A 21,702-nucleotide genomic window follows, 5' to 3' on the forward strand; every position below is an offset into this window, starting at 1 on the left:
TACATATTATTTGTTGATTATAGAAGCACTAAGTTTTCAAACACTCAGTGAATTAAGGTTCATCTCTACAGTGGGTTTCAGATTATACTCCAAGTGCCCTTCTAGTTTTACCAGTCTACAGTCCCTTATACATATACCTCAAAATTTCAGTTTTCTGTGGTTTATGCTAGGTTTTCAGTAATAATTCATTTGATTAAAAGAGGTTGGATCTTTAAAGCCAAAAACAATGGTGCTAGAGAATGTTAATGGAATCAATATTGAAGAAATGCAAAGATTAAGAGTGAGTGCTCAAAATGCTTGTAACTTGGAAGCAAGGAAGGAGAAAGCATGAGACTTATTATTCAGAAACTTAATCACTGAAATTTATAACCAAAAGAATTTAGATTCACTCATAAGTAGGAAAGGAATAATATAGGACTCCATTGATAACAGCAACAAAATAAAATCTAGCCATTCTAAAAACTAAATGAGAAAGTGGTTGATGACTTGATTTCAAGAAACATCTGAGTGGATTCATTTATTTTTCTAGAAGTCCAAATTCCATTAAAACATAATTACCCATTATAATTTTACAATTGATCTGTTCCCCAAATAGATCCTTCATATTGTTGACAATAGCCTTTCTCAAATACTATATGCAGCTTCCACACCAAAAATCCTCTGAACACAGAATAAAGTTTAAATTTCTTCCAGTTACCCAAGATTCTTCATACACATTATGGCTACAACAAACCCTTTCAATTTTGTCCTCTTCTACTACCTGACCCCGCATTCCAGAGTATACCTAAACATACCAGCTGTTCTACCTGTTCTTCTACAGATCTTCTTTTTGAACATGATATTGTTTCTATCTAAAACAGTTCTCCTTCAGGCAAAATCCCAGTTATCCCTCAATACCAGGCTAATACATTCTTTTTTCCAGACTTCAACCCAACTTAGTTTCTTTTCATTGTTTTCCCATAGCTCTCAGTACCTAAATCTACAGCATCACTTATAACCCTTATTGTAACAAGCTGTTTTTACACGTCTATCTACTAGAGTACAAGAGTAAGTATATTAATATAATCTACATCTCCAGCACTGTGACTTAAGATATAGGTGGCCAAATATTCACAAGTGATTAAAACTACAACAAGGATAATCTCAAGAGCATTATGGCAAGTGAAAGAAGCCTAACACAAAAGACTGATCTTATTTATACAACAGTCTAAAAACTATAGGAACACAAAATAAAACAGAAGTTGCAAGAGACGGGGGCTGGGGAGGCGACTGGCTTCAAACAGGCACCAGGGAATTCGGGAATGACAGATATTCCAACTCATGATTATAATGGTGCTTACATAATTATTCAATACTCATCAAATTCTACTTTTTAAACTGATGAATTTTATTATATGTAAATTATATCTTAATGGAGCAAACCTGAAATAAATAAATAAAAACAAACACATGTATTTAAAACTTACCGCAGCACTACAACCAGGGAAATTGAAAAAAGTATCAGGACCATGTCTTTGTGGCATCTGATTAAGAACTGACAATAATTTTACTGCATGTCTTGGCTGAGGAAACAATGAAAGAAAGAAATGTCACACAAATTTAGCAATAATATTTAACATGCCACACTAGCACTGCACTGTTTTCTAACTAGAGAGAAAATTAATTTGAAATCATTTACTAAATATTTACTAAATCATTTAAGAGGAAAACCATTTCCATTACAAATTCAAGTATATAGCTCTCTAGAGACAGACAAATTCTTGAACATTAAGTATTAATGGACTAATATTGAATCCTTCTCCCTCTGACCACAGCTTACCCAGATTCCACTTTCTCCTCGAAGCATGCTGAACAAAAGCTTCAACTCTTTGACAGTGATGCTGTAGCTGGCAAGAACCCCCAACATATCAACTAGAAGATCTTCAAAGGAAAATAAAGTTATTCTGAACTCTAGTCATAAGCTGCCATCTGTCAAGGTCATATACTTTTTGTAAGATACAAAGTTATCAATTGTCATATACATATGTCTAATACAACTAAATGTCCTCATGAATGGTGATTGTAATCAACAATTTTTAAATGCTCAGATAATCAAAGAGATTTGTTTGACTATAGGATTGTTCCCCATTATGTTTGCCATTTCAATTAAGCTTTCTTAGTAGATACATAAAATAGATTTTATATATTCCCAGAGTACACACACACATACCACATATACACAATCCTGCTGTATGCAGGGAAAGAAAGGGAAGTAAAAATATGCAAAGGTACAAAGATTTAACATTGAAAATTGGTTATTTACAAATGAAAAACTGATAGATGATAACACTTTCTCCCAGAATTATCTATTCTTAATAAAATATATTCTTAAAATATTCCTTGGCCCATTAATAACCATTTTAAGCACTTACTCCACACAGGGCATTATTCTAAGTGGTTTACATGTATTAACTTCACAAATCCCCATAACAAGCCTATGATGTGAGTACCATTATTATCCCCTTTTAAAATGAGTACACTGTGGCACAGATAACTTATTCACATCGCCCAAGAACACATACCTAGCAAGTGCTGAAGTCTAAAGTCAGGCTTCAAACCCAGGCAGTATAGCTCCAGAACCCTCACTCTTACTCACTAGTCTATAAGTGGAAGTGTAATTTAAATGCATTACTAGTGGTATCTACTATGCTAACGTGTTTATGTGCATATAACAGACTCACCAGCTTACGAAATAATGAGAAAAATTATACATTTAATCCTTTGTCTCTCATTACTTTCTCCACACATTGTGATTAATACCTCTGTCAACTGTTCTTTTTAAGAAATTAAACATCTAAGTATAACACTTACACCCCATTTTCTCAATTTCTAAAGCACTTCTTAATTAAACATACAAGTTCTTACAAACCAATACATATGTATATTCTAAAAGTTAATCATCACGTAATAAAAAAGATTAGGGTAAGTTAAAATAATGGGCTATTGATATACAATGTATATTATTCAATATCCAGATTAATGACTGAAATTTGAACTTTTAAAAATATTATTTGTATATTTCAAAAATAGAAATTTAATATGGTTATTTTCATCAATAATTACTTGACTTGTACCCAACATCACAATAAGCAAGCATTCTCTATGACAAAACTGTGACAGTGGATATGCCATTTTTGAGAGAAATCTTTTAATGAATCAAAATGTTTGCTTCATCATTTAAGTAACAAAAATACATGAAAATGTTAGTACATGTAATTCAGAGGTCTCTTTCTAAGAAAGAATGCTAGGTAAAAATCAATTACCTTAAAAACCCTAAGCTAATATGAAGCATTTTTAAGCAATTAGCTGCAATGGCAACCTTCACAAAAGATTTCTTAAAGGTTTACATAAAATCCTTTTTTAAAAAATTGAACTTCTATGTGCAAGCCTTTGTCTCATCTCCTATGTATGTCACAAAAACTACGCCTTTTATCAGTACTGGGACTAAGAAAAAAAATAAAAAGTAATCTATCTAATTTGTATTTAATTACAAAATTTTAAAAATTCCTTATATATTGTATGTGTAAAACAACCAATCAGCTCAGTTTAGTTTTATTACAGAAGGTCTTCTTTTCTGTACAAGATATTTAAAGAGAAAAAAATACTAAGACTATGAAATTCTATTATCAATTTACTATAAATGTTTAACCACTTTCAGGTGACACTTTTACTACAGTATTAAATGAAAAGTACCTCTTTGAACTTAACATACTACAACACATTCAGAGATGAATATCTAGTAGTGTTTTGGTGGCTACTAGTTCTTCTTTAGTATGAAATTTTAATTTTAATTTATCTATTAAAAAGTAAGACAGAGGTAGTTTTTATGACATACATTCTCTTTCTCATATCCCTCCATCATCAGGCTCTTTTGAAGGGAAATCCTTAAAATTACAAAAAGTTCTGTGTTTTCAATATTATTATTGCTGAAGAGAGAAATAAGAGAATTAAGGAGCTTTAGTACTAGAAAATGTCAAACTATGAATTTCTATGGTACTATCACCCTCCTGTGACTTTACATCTCAATACTGATGAATTATATACCAGTAAACTACTATGCATGTAATTTGGCTCATTCTCTAAACTGTACTCTATAAAGTGGCAGCCATTTTATTTATAAAAACAAAATGAAAATGAAATAAGGGTTTAAACTCAGCTATGAGGATTGAAAGATCACACAAGTTTATACAAATAAATTTCTGTTAAATAACTCTAGAATTTATAGAAATGGTACCACATCTTCATTAAAAATGTATTTCAAGAAACGTTAAGTCTGACTCTCATTTCTCAAGTTAGCCATTAGTACCCAATATAGAGAATGCTAAATCATTTTAAAAAGAGATATACGCCACCTTGAAAGCAATTAGAAATAAGTTTAACATACTCTCTAAGAATATTAAGTGTTTGAAACTATCAAAAGAGCATCCTTCTTTAATCCATTCTTCATTTCACTCTTTCTTGTTTAATGTTTTGTTCCATAAATTTTAAAATTAATTAAATATATAAGTCAAAATGTTAAGTAGTATTTTCTGGTGTCAGAACTACTTTTAAGGATCAGATATGATATTGTCAAGAGTAATATTAGCACTTTTAGAATTATGGAAACACTTTTATGTCGGACAATACTTACGCTGAAGATTCATGGCTTGTGAGAATCAACATTTCAAACTTTAAATTTACTTTCTGGGAATAACTGTTGCTCTGGGAATAACTGTTTCTCTGGGATCATCATTCAAAACATTTCTACTGAAATGCATCTAACCACAGGGGAGAATGAATTTGTAGGGAGATCAAGGATTGGTGGTGAAGAATCATAGATTTCAAAGTGATTATTTGAAATAACATACAATAAGCACAAAAATTAGTATTTTTATCTGGAAATTTTGTGCAAATTTTATGTTATATTCTATGAGTTTATTTTAATATAAAAGTTTCTTCCAAAAATATACAAGCTAAATAGACATTTCCAAAAGAAACATCATGCTTATCCTCAAGCTTTTATTGCTTCCTGTCATAATTCCATATATCCCAGATTGAAGGGCATGGAACTAGGAGAATTTGGTAAAGGGCTTATTATGCAGAATGGTAATATGTATTGTGATATTTTAATCATGTAAAGTCTTAGGTACATACTACATAAAAAGATACTGGATTTATTTTCTGAAAGTTTTCATAGCACTTACTCAACAGTACTGAGATTTTCTAAAACTTAGAAAAGTAAAATTAGTAATTATGTTTGTCTAATACAGTATTTATATTTGTCTTCTTCCCCTTTTAGGTTTCCATTAATGTACAAGGTTTCCATTAATGTATTTCTATTTATTTCAAATCAAAGTAGTTTCAACAAATCCATATTACCTAAAGAATACAAAAAGAAGTACATGAAACTCTATAAACATATAAATTATACTATCCTATCAGATAACCCCATACCTGCTATCATGTCATCTACAGCACTCATTTTCATCAATACTTGTTCAATTAGCCCAACTTCTGTGCTAGTCTGTAAATTCCGAACACTTTTTCGTAGAATGGCTGTAAACATGCTCCATATTTCTGCTTGACATGTTACATCACAGTGCTCCAATAGCTCTGTCATGCACGTTATACTCTCAGCATCCTGGATAATAAAGTTCATCTCCAAGTCAAATTCTCCACCAACCAGCTGAAAGTAAGCAAAAAGAAACAATAGCAATAACATGGGAGGCTATTTATAACTATAAAATAAAATAATACCAAAAATTCAACTAACAAGAAAGCATCGCTACTCTAAAAAATTTCAAGTCATCTGGTGCAAAACTAATTTTGATCAAGTGAAAACCACTGTTAAGAATTGAAACTAGCAAACAAATCTAATTTTCACACAGATGGGCAACGATGATTTCAAATCTAAAAGAAAAGAGCACAGCACAGTGTGTGATTACTGGGTGGGATTCAGGAAAAATTCCTAAAAAGAAGGGTTTGGTCATTAAAAGTGATAATCAATAGAAAATACAGAGTTCACTATAGGTAAATTTTAAGACATGAAATTCATTTTCTTTTTTCATATAACTAAACTTACAGACAAAGAGATACACCTCTGTATACGGAAGATGAAGAAATATGAAACTGATACTAGCACAACTTATAATAAATGTTGAAATGATGGAATGAATGTTTAAAATAAGTTTAACAGAAAAAATATGTGAGGTCTTGTAATACTTTTTCTAAAAAGCACAAATGTAAATTAGATAAAGTTGATTTGACATATTTTACTCTGGGCATTATGTTAAATGAGGCCAAAGTAGTATCATCCCTCCTAAATGCCACTTTAAGTACAGTGACAGAAAAATACACATAGAATAAAATAATAATACTCTTTTACTCTCTGTTGATCAAATCACATATGAACTATTACATTGTTATAAGCATCATTAAAGAGGAACACTAACAAACTGGATATCCTTTCAGTCTAGAGAATGGAAAATTTAGGAATAAATAATAACCATATACAAAATATCTGAAAAATTTGAAATCATTCTTTCATTTGTTCTTTCAACAAATGTTTAATTTTTTAAATTTTTTATTTTTAATTATTATGAGTACATAATAGTTGTATATATTTATGGGGTACATGTGATGTTTGGAAACAGGCATACAATGTATAAATAATCAAATCAGGGTAACTGGAGTATCTATCACCTCAAGCATTTATCACTTCTTTGTTTTGGGAATATTCCAATTCTACTCTTTTAGTTATTTTTAAATATACAATAACTTATTGTTGACTATAATCACCCTGTTGTGCTATCAAATATTAGATCTTGTTCATTTTATCTAACTCTATTTTTCCACCCATAAATCATCCCCATTTTATCCCCCACCCCCCTTCCCAGCCTCTGGTAACCATTGTTCTACTCTCTTATCTCCATGAAATCAATTGTTTTAATTTTTAGCTCCCACATATGAGTGAGAATATGCAAAATTTGTTTTTCTGTGATTGCCTTATTTCACTTAACATAATGTTCTCCAGTTCCATCCATGTTGTTGCAAATGATATGATTTCATTCTTTCTTATGAGTCAATAATGTTCCAAAATATTTTATATATTAAAGTCTAGAACTTACTGTTCTATGAACTGGGATATATAGGTGGCCAAGAAAAAGTCCATGTACTAACAGTGCTAAATTCCTAAAACAAAGATATACATGTGTGTGTGTGTGCATGTATATATGTGTGTGTGTGTATATATATACTCTACCTGATTCCAAAAAAATTGAAGTTGGCTTACAAGTTATATAAAGTATGAAAGAAGACATAAAATATGAGATATGAGTAGTTGAGAAAGAGGAAGCAAAGGAAAAGCAAGATTAGGGACAGACAAGGAGTAGAATTAGGATCAAGAAGTAGAATTAATTTTTATCACTGAGAGGTATTCACAAATATAGATGAATGACAACATGGTATGATATAAATAGGATAAATAATAATACCACCACCACCTAACCTTGCATAGTATTTAGTACAATTCTAAGTGCTTTATATCTACTAAGAGGCTATTATCATCTTTATTTTACAAATAAGGAATCATAGGCACAAAGAGTTTTAATTTTAAGTACCTCGAAAGAAGTTATGAAACAGAGGACTCAGGATGCAAACACAAGAAGTCTGTCTTCATGCAAGTCCATATAAACAATACAATCTGATTTAAAAATATTTAAAGTCTTCTAAAGTTAAAGATTTTAAAAAACATTTGTCTCAAACTTTGAAATATCATACTCTGTATATATTTTTCACTATAACAGAGCCAAAATTTAACTTTATAAACAACTAACCTCTTTCTACTATGTCTGGCTTATCAACAAAAGTAACTACAACAGCGGTTAAGAGACTGGCTCTGAATGAATTCAGACTCTAGCTGTACCACTCACTAGCTTTGCAACTAATGAAGCCACTTTTCTAAGCCTTAGCTACTTCATCTACAAAATGGGAATAAAAGTTCCTATCTAATAAGACTGCTGTGAACATTAAATGAGATAACTGGGTTATAAGTACTTATGCACAATGGCAGGCATATAGCTAGCATTCAATTAGTTTAGCTATTACCAGTCCTCTAACAACTGTAGAAATGTAGTCACCTGATCCAATACCTCTGAAGTACCATGAAACCCAGCCAGCTTAAGTCTTATGCTTCCAGCAAAAGTAAATTTATTGTGGATCATGTATGCTATCAGATACTACTTGGAGATCTATCAAAACCAACTCAAACATCACTTTTACCATCCATAGTCTTACTAAAAGACTTTTTATTCATTATTATACTAATATGTCCAGTTGACTTGAGTCAGTCACTACTATGAATCTTGCAGACCAGTGCTGAGCAAATCAGAAGAGGTTCTCTAGAAATAAACCATATTACAAAAATAAAAAGGTTTGAAAATCAATGATACAAGCACTCACTGATTGAAACAATAGAAGAAGATACTGAGGTTTATGCTCATAAGCCTCTGAATAAATCTGTGGAACAATGTGTGTACACTAAAATGGAAGAGCACTGAAAAAAATTTTAAACTGATCTTGTAAACCAGTTTAACTGCTGGTTTATAGCAAATCAAGTACCATTAAATGTGTAAATAGCAGAGATGGGCTCAGTAGGAAAAAAAAAGTCTGCTTTTAAAGGAATTAACAATTAATATCTGTAACTCTAACAATCAGGCTCTGTTATGTGAAGCCTGAATTTCCATCTTTCACAGTCAAAAACACAATGTCCCTTTCTACATATCATTTAATTACAAGAGTATAGTTATGGCTCCCTGATTTCACTGCCAAAAGCGCAAAAATATTCATTGTAGATGGTGTAGAGTGTTCCTGTGTTTTCTAGAGAGAGTTGGTCTTTCTAACCTTTATTATAACTTTTAATACACTAGTGTTAAAGAGGCCAACTGCTGAATGAAACCATCATCTCAAGATTAGGGAAATATTTACTCACTTGTAATACTTATCAGCAACTACTAGCAGCAGTCCTCAACCTTTTTGGCACCAGGGATCATTTTCATGGAAGACAATTTTTCCATGGACCAGGGAGGAGGGGATGGTTTTGGGATGATTCAAATGTATTACATTTATTATACACTTTATTTCTATTATTATTACATTGTAATATATAATGAAATAATCATACAACTCACCATTGGTTGAGGACCCCTGAACTAAAGCATTTAAGAAGAAGTAGAAATAGTTGACTTTTCTTATTCAAACAATTCTCTAAAACAATCCTATGAAGAAACCCTGTGAGGCATAATTGCTGTACAGAAGGAAACTGAAGATTGAGGTTAAGCAGCATGACCAAGGTCACACGCAAGTGGCAGATCCAAGATTCTAACCTAGACTACAAAATGAATTTAAACGCCTGGCTATGAAGTCAGAGGTCTAGCCTTAAAAATGCAATAGAGAGAGGATGTTTATATCAGCTTTATGAAGAGTAAAATATGGAAAGATTATGATTTCTGTGAGTAAAAATAAATGAAACCTCTGGAGGTAGTAAACTATAATAAAGAAAAACAACCAGGCCAGGCATGGTGGCTCTTGCCTGTAATCTGGCAATCTGGGAGGCTGAGGTGGGAAGATCACTTGAAGCCAGGAGTTCAAGACCAGACTGGGCAACGTAGCAAGACCCAATCTCTATTAAAAAAAATTTAAAAATTAGCTGAGCATCATAGCATGCACCTGTAGTCCCAGGTACTTGGGAAGATGAGGCAGGAGACTCACTTAAGCCCAGGGAGTTCAAGACTGCAGTGAGCTATGATAGCACTGCTGCACTCCAGCCTGGGCAACACAGCAAGACTCTGCCTAAAAAAAAAAAAAAAAAAAGATTAAGAAAATTTGTTAAAAATTATTTCAGCAAGAAAATAGAAGATTTTGAAGGTTCAACTATAGGAGAATTATCCAAAAATACCATAAAAGAAATTACATAGGAAAACATTTTTAAAAGCAACAGAAGTGATGCAACATAGCTGAAAAAGCTAAATTAAACACAAAACTAAATATTGAAAACATCTGTTCTTTGAAAAGGTGTGCCAAATCACTGTGACCACAGTATAAAAGAGAATGATAAACCAATTGAGACTTCCTATAAATCTGAATGTGTCATTGTGATACTATATTTGCACAGTTAAGGGTGTTCTATTCCTCCAGGGCTGCTTCTAAAAATTCTAAAAGGTATTGCCACTGCAAGAGAAGCGGTCTACAATGGTGCTTGCTACCCAAGAATAAGTCTTATGTGAATTTATGTAAGAAAAATATCATAGCTGAGCCTTTTAAATAGCAATAACTTTTATTTACATAATTTACTGAATAAAACATTTGAAATACAAAATGCTGACTTGGAAATATATCGTCTTCTTAAGGTTTATAAATATTAGCCACTTAAGTATCTTTTTTTTTTTTACATATAGACTGAGTCTTTAAATATCTTAATTTGAAATCTCAGATTATTACTGAGGATCATATGAAATAATTCAGTGTTCATTAATCAGATCAAACTGGACAATTATTAACCAGTTGGACTTCTTTGTAACTTGTTCTTCTGGATAAACTCTAAACTTGATAACATTTCTCAGAAAGCCCAAATTAACTCCTCAGCTTCAGCTTCTTCTACTTCCCATTCCCCAGTTACAATGGTATCTCTCAGTTCATCTATCAATAAAATCCTCTATATGTGTTACGCCCTATGCATGATATAGGGTTCCCTAACAAACCTTGGATTTGTTAACTTCCATTAACTCCCCAAATATCAGGTTAGAGACTACTTAATACAGAAACCCTTCCCAGTACACACAAAGATGGCCTTTCTCTGAACTCCCATTATAGTCATCCAGACCGTAGCAGTCATTCCATAGATTGTTTGTGTCCCCAAAATTCATATGTTGAAGCCCTAACACCCAATGTGATGGTATTAGGAAATGGTGCTTTTTAGAGGTAATTAGTTTAGATAAAGCCATGAGGGTGGAGCTCCTATGATGGGATTAGTACCCTGTAAGAAGAACAAGAGACATCAGAGCTGTTTCTCTCTACCATGTGAGGATACCACCGGAAGGCAGCCATCAGCAAGCCAAGAAAAGGGCCCTTGCCAAAAACCAAATCTGCTGCACCTAGACTGTGGGACTTCCCAGTCTCCAGAACTGTGAGGAATAAATGTTGTTTAATCCACCCAGTGTACGCTATTGTTATAGCAACCTGAGCTAATTAAAACATATGATACCATAGTTACAGATTTCTTTCCTTCTTCTATGTTACAATTAATAAGCTTCTAAAGGATAAGGACAATTCCTATCCTACTAAGCATACTGTCAACCACATGCAAGTTATTTAGTATTTAACATGAAACAGGAAGATGCCAGGCTGGGAAGACAGGAGGACAGGAAGGAAGGAAGGAAGCAGGCTGGAAGACAGGCTTCACTTCCATGGTGAGTACCTAACATTGTTAGCCAGGCTTTCTACCATACTCTCACATATCTCCCTCAGCAATGAATTGCTGTTATTGCCATATAACTTTTCTTAATCCTCCAGAGGTAATCACAAAGCTAAAGATGTTTTCTTATCCCTGTTTATATTCCTCAGTTGCCTTACTTTTTCTTCTATTACTACTCAGAAAATATGCAAGATTTCATATAGGGTAGTACAGATAAAACTCAAAAGACTTGTAGTGTGGCAAGGCACACTTTCTCTATTCAATTTCCTAAGTACACTATACACAATTTTTAGTTATTAAAATCAGGCTTAAATATATTTCCACTTCCAGTATATAACAACTTTCAAGTGAAATCAGTTTATAACACCTTCCTTTGAAAAAACAGCTAGAGGTGATGTCACTAAAAAATGGCAAAGTGGGCTATATCCCTCCCCAAAAGCAAGTAATAAGCTGACAGAAACTGTAAGAATCAACTTTCAACAAATTCTGAAATCTAGTCAAAAACGTAAAACAACCAGGGAAAGATTTAGTGAAAAAAACTACTGCTTTATGGTAAGAGTGTTGTGGTGGTCCGAATCACCCATCTACAATCCCCTACATCCCAGACTGGTAAAAGCCATGAGGATGGCAGCCTGCAATAGTAGTAAGAATTGCTAGTTCCAGAGGGAGCAATACCAACCTTATTCTTAAAGAATTGTGGCTGTGGGTCTCCATCTGTCTGGCAGCTCCCTCAGAGACAGGCGCAAAGAACTCCCTTTGTTTACACAACTCAGAGCATTCCCAGGGCTGGGACAGGTTTCCCGAAAGCATTTAAAGACATAGGTATTGCCTGCAGCAGCCTGTGCCAAGAGACAACACTGAGGACAAGCAATAGACAGACCTGGAAGCTGGGTTAAAAAAACAGTGGAGAAAGAAGATATGTATAGGTATAAGGAATTTTAAAAGCTCCCATGTATACAGGGAATTGAGAAAGCCACATGCAGGACAAGGGCAGGCTGCATCCTCAGAAAAGGCCCAAGAAGACCCTAAGCTTTCCCCTCTAGCTGGCCTTAAGTCTCTACACAAATATGAAGTAAAAGGTAAATAGCCTGACTAAGCATTGAACAAGGGCCCCCACACAGAGTCACTCTACAAAAACTGGGAGAGTGTTTTTTCTTCACTTTTCCTTTTTTTTTGGAGCCAGGCTTTTTTGACAACTCTCAAAACATAAACTGACCACCAAACTAACAAAACACAGACTTCAATGATCCCACACAATAGAGAATACAGACCTTACAATACAGTTTAGAAAAATCACTAAGCAAACAATCAACAATAACCTACAACAACCGAGAGGAAAAGTTGAATCTGATTTCCATGGTTTCCACAAAATAATATTCAAAATGTCCAATTTCCAATAAAAAAATTATAAGATATGCAAAGAATCAATAAATTAGGACCCATCTGTAGGAAAAAAAAATAATAACTGTCCATGAGAAAGCCAAGGTATTGTTTATACTTACTAGACAAAGACTTTAAATCAACTGTCTTAAATAGCTCTAAGATTAAAGGATACCATGGATAAAGAACAAAAGGAAACAAGAATAATATTTCAACAAATAGAGAATATCAACAAGAGAAATTATTAAAAATGAACAAATAAAAATTCTGAAATTGAACAATAGCTGAAATGAAAAATTTACCATACAACTTCAACTGCATATTTGAACAGGCAGAAAAAATGCTATATTTTGTTAGTTTCCTTTGGTTCAAAAGAATATTATATTTATAAAATGCTTCTAGATTTTGTCAAAGTAAAGCATATGTTTTTTATACAATCAAGAAGGCAAGAAAAGTTTATATGAAAATCAATATAAACTGATTTGAACAAAATAATACAAATAAGCGTGAACAAAAAGAAAGGCCAACACTAGTCCTAATTATTAAAAATTTATAACCTTTAGTAATATATCCCATATAATGCAATATTACTCAGCTATAAAAAGGAATGAAGTTTTGATACATACAACAACATGGATGAATCTGGAAAACACTGTAAGTGAAATAAACCAGAAAACAAAAGGACAAATATTGTATGATTTCACTTACATGAGATACCTAAAGTAGGCCAAGTTTACAGACAAAGTATATTAGAAGTTACCAGGGCTAAGGGAGGGAAAAATGGGGAGGTTTTCTAAATGGGTATGTAACGGTTCTCTTTGGGGTGATAACAAGTTTAGACAGTATTGACAGTTGCACAACCACTGCTCTTTATCTTGCTACTGGAAGTTCTATGAAGAATAATAAGGCAAGCAAAGAAAATCAAACATACACAGAATTGAAACGAAGAAATAAAACTGTCCCTACTTACATATGACATGAATGCCTACACAGAAAACCCCAAGAAATCCATAAAAACATCTCTGGAACTATTGTGAGTTCAGCTATGTCACAGGATACAAGATCAACTTATGAAAGTCAATTGTATTTTTCTATACTAGTAACAAAGATGTGGAAACCAAAAATTAAAAATATAGTATCGGCCGGGCGCATTGGCTCATGCCTGTAATCCTAGCACTCCGGGAGGCCGAGGCAGGTGGATTGTTTGAGCTCACGAGTTCGAGACCAGCCTGAGCAAGAGCCAGACCCTGTCTGTCTCTACTAAAAATATAAAGAAATTATATGGACAACTAAAAATATATATATAGAAAAAATTAGCTGGGGATAGTAGCGCATGCCTGTAGTCCCAGCTACTCAGGTGGCTGAGGCAGAAGGATCACTTGAGCTCAGGAGTTGGAAGTTGCTGTGAGCTAGGCTGACACCATGGCACTCTAGCCTGGGCAACAGAATGAGACTCTGTCTCAAAAAAATAAAAAATAAAAAAAATATATCATTTACATTCACTAAAAAATGAATTGCCTATGTAAATTTAACAAACTATGTACAAAACTTACATTCTAAACACAAGACCAATAAAAGAAATCAAAGATTTTTCTGATTGGATTGGTTTGTTCTTTTACTGTTGATTTTTGAGAATGCTTTATAATTCTACATGAGACCTTTGTCAGATATGTGATTTGCAAATATTTTCTCCCAGTCTGTAGCTTATCTTTTCAATCTCTTAATGTGGTCTTTCTCAGAGCAAAAGTTTTAATTTTAATGAAGTCCAATTTATTAATTTCATCTTCTTCATAAAAAGATAAGATACAGACTGGGTCTGGAAGGCTAAGGAAGATGTTATCATGCATTTGACAATACAAAGTGCCCGTAGGAAAAAACAAGAATGTATAAAATATAAAGAATAGTGGAAATGCTGGCTAAACACCAGTCAGAAAATAGAAAGTAGAGAAATAAAGTCAAATTATAACGGAGTTCCAAGAAAAAAATCAAAATGCAAAATAATTTATTCACTTATAGAGTAGGAATAAGGAGCCAATTAAAAATTTTTTTGAAAAAAAATCGGCATATTAATAGTATGTAAAACAGATTAGAGCAGAAAAGAACCACTAGCTGGTTATTACACTAATCTAATGCAATAACATAACAAGAGTCTGTAAAATATGGTAATGGAGAAGAAAATTAAAGAGATAGTAAGACAGTCAGAGATAATTTAAACCTGAAGATGAGATATCTCCTTTACCAATCTTTCAACTACTCTCCCACTAGAGCTCTCATTCTAAAACATGGATGTCCCAGGTATACAAAAAAAAAAAAAAACCTTTTGATTTTTTTAAAGAAAGATCAAATTTCTTAACAGTATTCATGGTCCTACAAGCTCTGACCTAACCTAATCTTCCTAAGCTCACTTCAACCATGTCCCTCTATATGATCACTATAAAAGTCTCATATTTCCTTGTTTTTACTCATACTTTTCCCTCTGCATAGGCAAATACATTTACATATACACATAAACACAGACTCTCATACGTTTCTGTGTCTGTCAAAACCTTAGTAATCCTGCAATGCTCAACTTCACTTTCCTTCTGAAAGATTTCTTTTCAAACTTAATAGTATCCACTTCCCTGTTCCCACACTTTTGTGGGGTGTACTATAGTGGTACTATGTATTATATTTAATATGACTTATTATACAGGAAAAAAAGATGAATGAAAAAAGATATGAAGTCCCTTTAAAATATAAGCAATTTAAGAATACAATATAAGACAGTAGTGTAATTTCTCATCTCCTTAGACATCTAAATTATAGGTGACTTCCATTATCAATTACATTGGCAGTGTCCCTTTATAAAGAAATACACTTCTCTTATAAAACTTAGGGGTAAATGTTAAGTACACTAACAAACTAGTATGCTTTCTATTATACAGTAAGAGTAGTGTAAGCTATCATTCTTTTTACCTTAGCTGCCCAGAAGTTAAAAAATAACTTTTAATAATTTTGATAACTATATTTGTCGTGATTATCTCCTTCCTTTATTCTGTTTTCCTGCTTTTTTTGCTTCCTTTCTTTTAGTATATACAGATATCTTTTACTGTAAGCCAATTAAAATTACTTTTAAAAGCAGGTACAATTTAAATTATAAAGTTATTGAATTATTAATTTCTGAAAATGAACCCTCTTCAAGATAAAGCTATATTTATATGGAATTTTACAAAAATAAAAATGTAAGTAGAAACTTAATAATTAAGAATCACCATTTTGTTAATAATTATGTGCTGAGTAATTTATGTATACAGCCTCATTTAATTCTATAACTCTGTGCAATGGGTATCTCAGACAAGGAAAGTGAGTTTGGCATAAGTCAAATAACCAGCCCAAAGCTAGTGTCAGCATCTGAATTTAAATCTATGTCTTCTCAATACTACAAAAAATTAAGTATATCAACATCAGAGAAATCACACCCCAAGACATATATATGTACCTACTAGTCATCTAACCTTCAAGATCTGCTGTTAACCATTAGCATGTAAAATAAATGACTTTCAGGTAAGTGTTCAGTAAATAATAAGAAAATACTTAATAATGTGGACATAATAAAAGTTAATGATCCTGAAATCAGCTGAGAAAGAAAGGCAAGCAAAATAGAAAATTATGTGTTTGTTTCCTATTTTTTTAAATTATTCCTCACCACAAGTAATTCCTATTGGCAATCTTTCTGTGGTATGGAAATAACTATGCCCAAGAGTATAACAAATGCTGCTACAAATGTGGCCCATAAAAACTCTGGGGAATAGAACGGAAAACAAAGGGAGTGACTATCATACAATAAGTGCCTACTTCAAAATATATCTTTCAAATACAGTTAAAACAATGTGAAGTTTATCAAAATTAGTATAACCACTTTTATAACTGCTTTCTATGAGTATAAGAACAGATATAATAAGTATACCTGACTGCTAGCAGCCAACTGACAAGTAAACAGAGGGAAAAGTGTTAACTGCCAAACCACTACATGCTTTTAAATTCTAATCCTAGTCTAACACTGAAAATCCTAATCCTTTTCACAAATAAAAGCAAAATAAAGACTTTTGCATACAAATAAAAGCTGAGAGAATGTGTTGCTCACAGACTTTTAGTACAAGAACTTTAAGTTTGTCAGGCAGAAAGAAAATGACAGACATTTAAGTCCACACAAAAAATTGAAGAGCCCCAGAACTGGTAAGTAACTGCCTAAAACAAAAACAACAGCAATGTATTATGGGGTTTATAACACATTTAGAAGTAAAATAGTTAACAACAAAAGCACAAAGTACACGAAAGGAGAAAGATACTTTTATACAAGGTCCCTATCCTATACTTGAAATGGTATATTATTTGAAGGTAGAGACTGCCAAGTTAGTGATACATACAGTGAACTGTAGAAACATCACTAAAAATGTAAAAAAGAAATAAATAGGTATAGTTAACAAATAGTATATGTAAAATGGAATCATAACCAATATTCAATTAATCCAAAACCAAACATGAAAAAGGGAAAGGAGAAACAAACAATTAAAAAAATACAATAAAAATAATGACAATAGCCTGAATTATGGCAATATTAATAATTACATTAAATGTAAATAATCTAAAACCACCACTGAAAAAGCAGAGTTTGTAAGAATGTATAAAACACAGCAAGATTCAATTATATTTTGTCTACAAAAAAAAAGTAGGAGTTAGCAAACTTTTCCTTAAAGGACCAAATATTGAAGATTTTAGATTTCTAACTCACATGGTCTCTATCATAACTACTCAATTCTGCATCTGTAACTTGAAAGTCAACACAGACAACATGTAAAGACAAAGTGCAGCTGTGTTCCAATAAAACTTTATAAAGTCAGGCAGCCAACAAATGGGCAATAGTTCATCAACCCCTGAGTTAAAGTATAGATACAGACCCAATAAAACCACGCAAACAAAACTGGGAAAAAAATGAGAGCTATATTAATATCAGACGAAGTAGACATCATAAAAAGAAAAATAACCAGGGATGTAGGGATGACTTTTCATAAGAAGGAGTTCAATCATCAAGAAGGCATAGCAATCCTAATGTGAATGCATCTAATAACAGAGGTACAAAAAGCAGGAAGCAAGGCTTACACAAATGAAAAAACAGAAGAATCTGCAATTTTATTTGCAGATTTTAACACTTCTGTCTCAGTAATAGTAGATTAAATAGAGCCCCACCATCACAAAGAAAAACTCACCAGTAACAATATAGAAGATACAAACATTATCAACCAACTTGACCAAATTGTTATTTAGACATACGTGCCATCCAACAACAGAAGCACACTCTTTTCAAGTACACAAGAAACATTCACCAAGGTAAAAATATCTGGAACTATAAAAGAAATCTCAATGAATTTATAAAAAGACAAATCATACAAAGTGTGACATCTGATCACAACAGAATTAAAAATTCAGAAAAATAAATACATCAGGGAAAAAATATCTAAGTACTTGGAAACTTATTCTAAATAACCTGTAGGTCAAAGGAGAAGTCGCCAAGAAAATTAGAAAAAAATTTTAAACTGAATGAAAATGAAAATGCAGCATATCAAAATTTATAGGATATAGCTAAAATGGTGCTTTAGGGAAATTTATAACATTAAATGCTCATATTACTAAAGAAGAAAGATTTCAAATCAGTGACCTTAGTTTCCACATTAAGAAACTAGTAAAGAAGAGCAAACTATACCCAAAATAAGTCAAAGGGAAAAATATAACTAAAACAAGAGAAAAGGGTGTATGCCTACATGATGAGTGCGTTGCACACCCTCTGGGGAATGGTCATGCTTGAAGGTGCAGACCGGGGGAGGTGGGGGGGGGAGGGGATGGAGGTATGACTACATGATGAGTGCCAGGCGCACTGTCTGGAGAATGAGAATGGATGCACTTGGGACTCTGACTCGGGGGGATGGGCGGGACATGGACAATGTATATGACCTGAACTTATGTACCCCCATGATGAGCTGAAATAAAAAAATAAAATAAAATAAAAATAAAAAAAAAAACAAGAGAAAAAAGTCAATGATATAAAACCCAGCAAAACAATACAGAAAACTGATGACCAAATGCCAGTTCTTTGATTTATCTATCCATACAAATCAAAGGGGAGAGGAGGAGTATGAGAAGATGCAGGGAGGCAAAGAGAGGAAACAAATATTAGCATTAATACAAATAAAATATTCATGACTATAGATCTGCAGACACTATAAAAAAAATAAGTGATTCTTTTGAACAACTTTATGCCTATAAATTTGACAACTTGAATGAAAAAGATAGAATCTTTGAATGACATAAACTACCAAAGCTTTACAACCTAAATAGTCCTATAACCATTACAGAAATTAAATTTATAGTTATAAACCCTCCTGCAAACCAAACCCCAGATTCAGATGATTTCACAGATGAATTCTATCAATCACTTATGAAAGAATTACTATCCATTCTACACACTCTTTTTCCAAAATTTTAGCAGAGGGAATATTTCTAAACTCATGTTATGGGCCAATAATATCATGACAACAAAACCAGAAAAACATATCAAAGAAAAGAAAACAACAGCCAAATAAAATAACCCTCATGAACACAGACACAAGGCACTTAAAATATGTATCAAATAAAATCCAGCAACATATTAAAAAAAAAATTCACACATCATGACCAAGTTGGTTTTATCCCACAATTGTAGGGATAGCTCATCAACCAAAAAAAAAAAAAGACATAATTCTTCTTATCAGCAGACTAAAAAAGAAAAGCCATATGATCACCTCAAAAGATATAGAAAAAGTATTTGACAAAATTCAAAACCATTCTTTATAAAAAGTCGCAGCAAACTAGGAATAGGAAGGAACTTCCTACAGCTAACATCATATTTTATGGTGAAAGACTGCATACTTTCTCCCTAAGATCAGGAATGAGGCAAGGATGTCCTCTCCAACTACTTTTTTCAGCAATATACTAGATGTCTGATCAAATGCAAAACAGCAAGAAAAGTGAATAAATAAAAGGCATAAATATATAAAAATAAACCCACACAAATCAAAAACCAAATCAATAGATGATCAACTGATTTTAGACAAACATGTCAAAATAAATACCCGGAAAAGAACAGTATTTACAACAAATGAACCTTGACCCTTACTTTACATCATATGCAAATATAAGGGTAAAATCTATAAAACTTTTAGGAAAAAATCTTTTTCACCTTGGGTTAGGAAAATATTTTAAAAATAGGCCACAAAAGAACAAACCACATATGGAAAAATTGATAAATCAGACTTCTGCAAAATTAATATATTATTAAGAGAATGAAAAGGTAAATCATAATCTTAGAAGAAATATTTACAAATCAAGAATTCAATAAAGGACTTGTACCCAGAATATGTTAATATGAAGAACTCACATATGTTGATAATAAAAAGACAAACAATCCAATTTTTTCAAATGGGCAAAAGAGCTAATCAGGTATTTCAAAAACAGATAAATGTCCTGTAAGCGCACGAAAAGATACTCAACATCGCTAGTCATTAAGAAGACACAAATTAAGACCACAGGAAGCTACTACTATATATCTACTACATTCAAATCAAAAAGACTGACAATATCAAGTGTTGGTTAGGATATAAAACAAGTAAAATTCTCATACATTTCTCGTATAAATACAAAATGACATAGCCACTCTGGAAAACAATTTGGCAAGTTTCTTATAATGCTAAGTTTCTTATAACGCTTATGGATTCATTTACCCATAGATCCCAGCAATTCTACTCTCACATATTGCCCAACGGAAATAAAAATATAGGTTCATGCATTTTTACTAAAAATGGTCTACAAATGGAAACAACCCTACTGAAAACAACTAGAAAAATCACATTCCAACTTGATTCTAGTTTTATCACTTTATTTAACAAAAAATTGCTGTGTAGCTACTGTGAACAAAGCACTATACAAAATCTCCTCTTCCTTTGCCTCTGCCCCCTTCCACTGTAGCCAGATGATCTTTTCAGAAAATAAAAGAGATTTCACTCCCCTAGCCTAAAGCCTTTCAGTGGCTTCCCACTGCTTTTGTAACAGAATCCAAGCTCTTTCCCACAGGCTACAAAACCTGAATAAATCTTACTCATGTCTACCTTACCAATTTCATCACACTGTTCTCCCTTTTGCTCATTACAGGCTCTAATCACTCAGACTTTGGTCAGTTCCTAAATAGGCCTAGTTTCCTCCAACGGTCTTTTGCTCATGGTTCCCTCTGTCTGCCATGCTTTTTCACTGGCTCTCTGCTAGACTGGCTCTTTCTCATACTGCTGTTCTCAGTTTCAGTTGCTACCTCTTCAAAGAGGCATTCACTGACTACACTACCTAAAGTACTGTATGTTTCCATCATTCTATATCAAAACACATTATCATAGCACTATACAACCTGTACTTGATTTGTGTGTATATTATGTCTCCCATAAAAAAATAGAGGCTCCAAGAGGGCAAGTCCTAGCCTTGCTCTCTGTTGTAGACTCTAGTACCTGCCTCAGTGCCTGGTACACAATAATTTCCAACTGTTCTAAGATGTAACAGATGAGTTGGCAAAGGTCCAAGAAATCCAACTAGCTAATGAATAAATTGCTAGAAAGTATAACTCCAAATTCGATATAATACTTATATTGTAATACAAAGTAATAAACTCCATTTTTACCATAAAATTTAAAAAATTCCTTAACAAATCATCCTCATTACATATTTTGTTGTGTGTGTACATGTATATACACACATATATACACATATACACATATAAC

The 21,702-nt window shown here is 32.7% G+C and overlaps 1 protein-coding gene across 9 annotated transcripts in view; it reads right to left on the reverse strand.

Moving 5' to 3' along the window:
* NBEA (neurobeachin) overlaps window positions 1–21,702 on the reverse strand; it is a 562,035-nt gene that overhangs the window by 496,186 nt on the left and 44,147 nt on the right. For 8 of the 9 annotated variants that reach the window (XM_045567190.1, XM_045567200.1, XM_045567192.1 and 5 more), the window contains exons 2-4: window positions 5,473–5,704; window positions 1,820–1,920; window positions 1,467–1,562 (exon numbers count right to left, since the gene is read on the reverse strand). In XM_045567190.1, the coding sequence (XP_045423146.1) occupies window positions 1,467–1,562; window positions 1,820–1,920; window positions 5,473–5,704 (429 nt within the window). Of the gene's footprint in view, window positions 1–1,466; window positions 1,563–1,819; window positions 1,921–5,472; window positions 5,705–21,702 lie in introns of those variants that run through there. The other variant, XM_045567196.1, reaches the window with a different exon arrangement.

Source organism: Lemur catta, chromosome 13 (assembly GCF_020740605.2).
Source record: "Lemur catta isolate mLemCat1 chromosome 13, mLemCat1.pri, whole genome shotgun sequence".
In the NCBI taxonomy this organism is placed as follows: Eukaryota; Metazoa; Chordata; class Mammalia; order Primates; family Lemuridae; genus Lemur; species Lemur catta.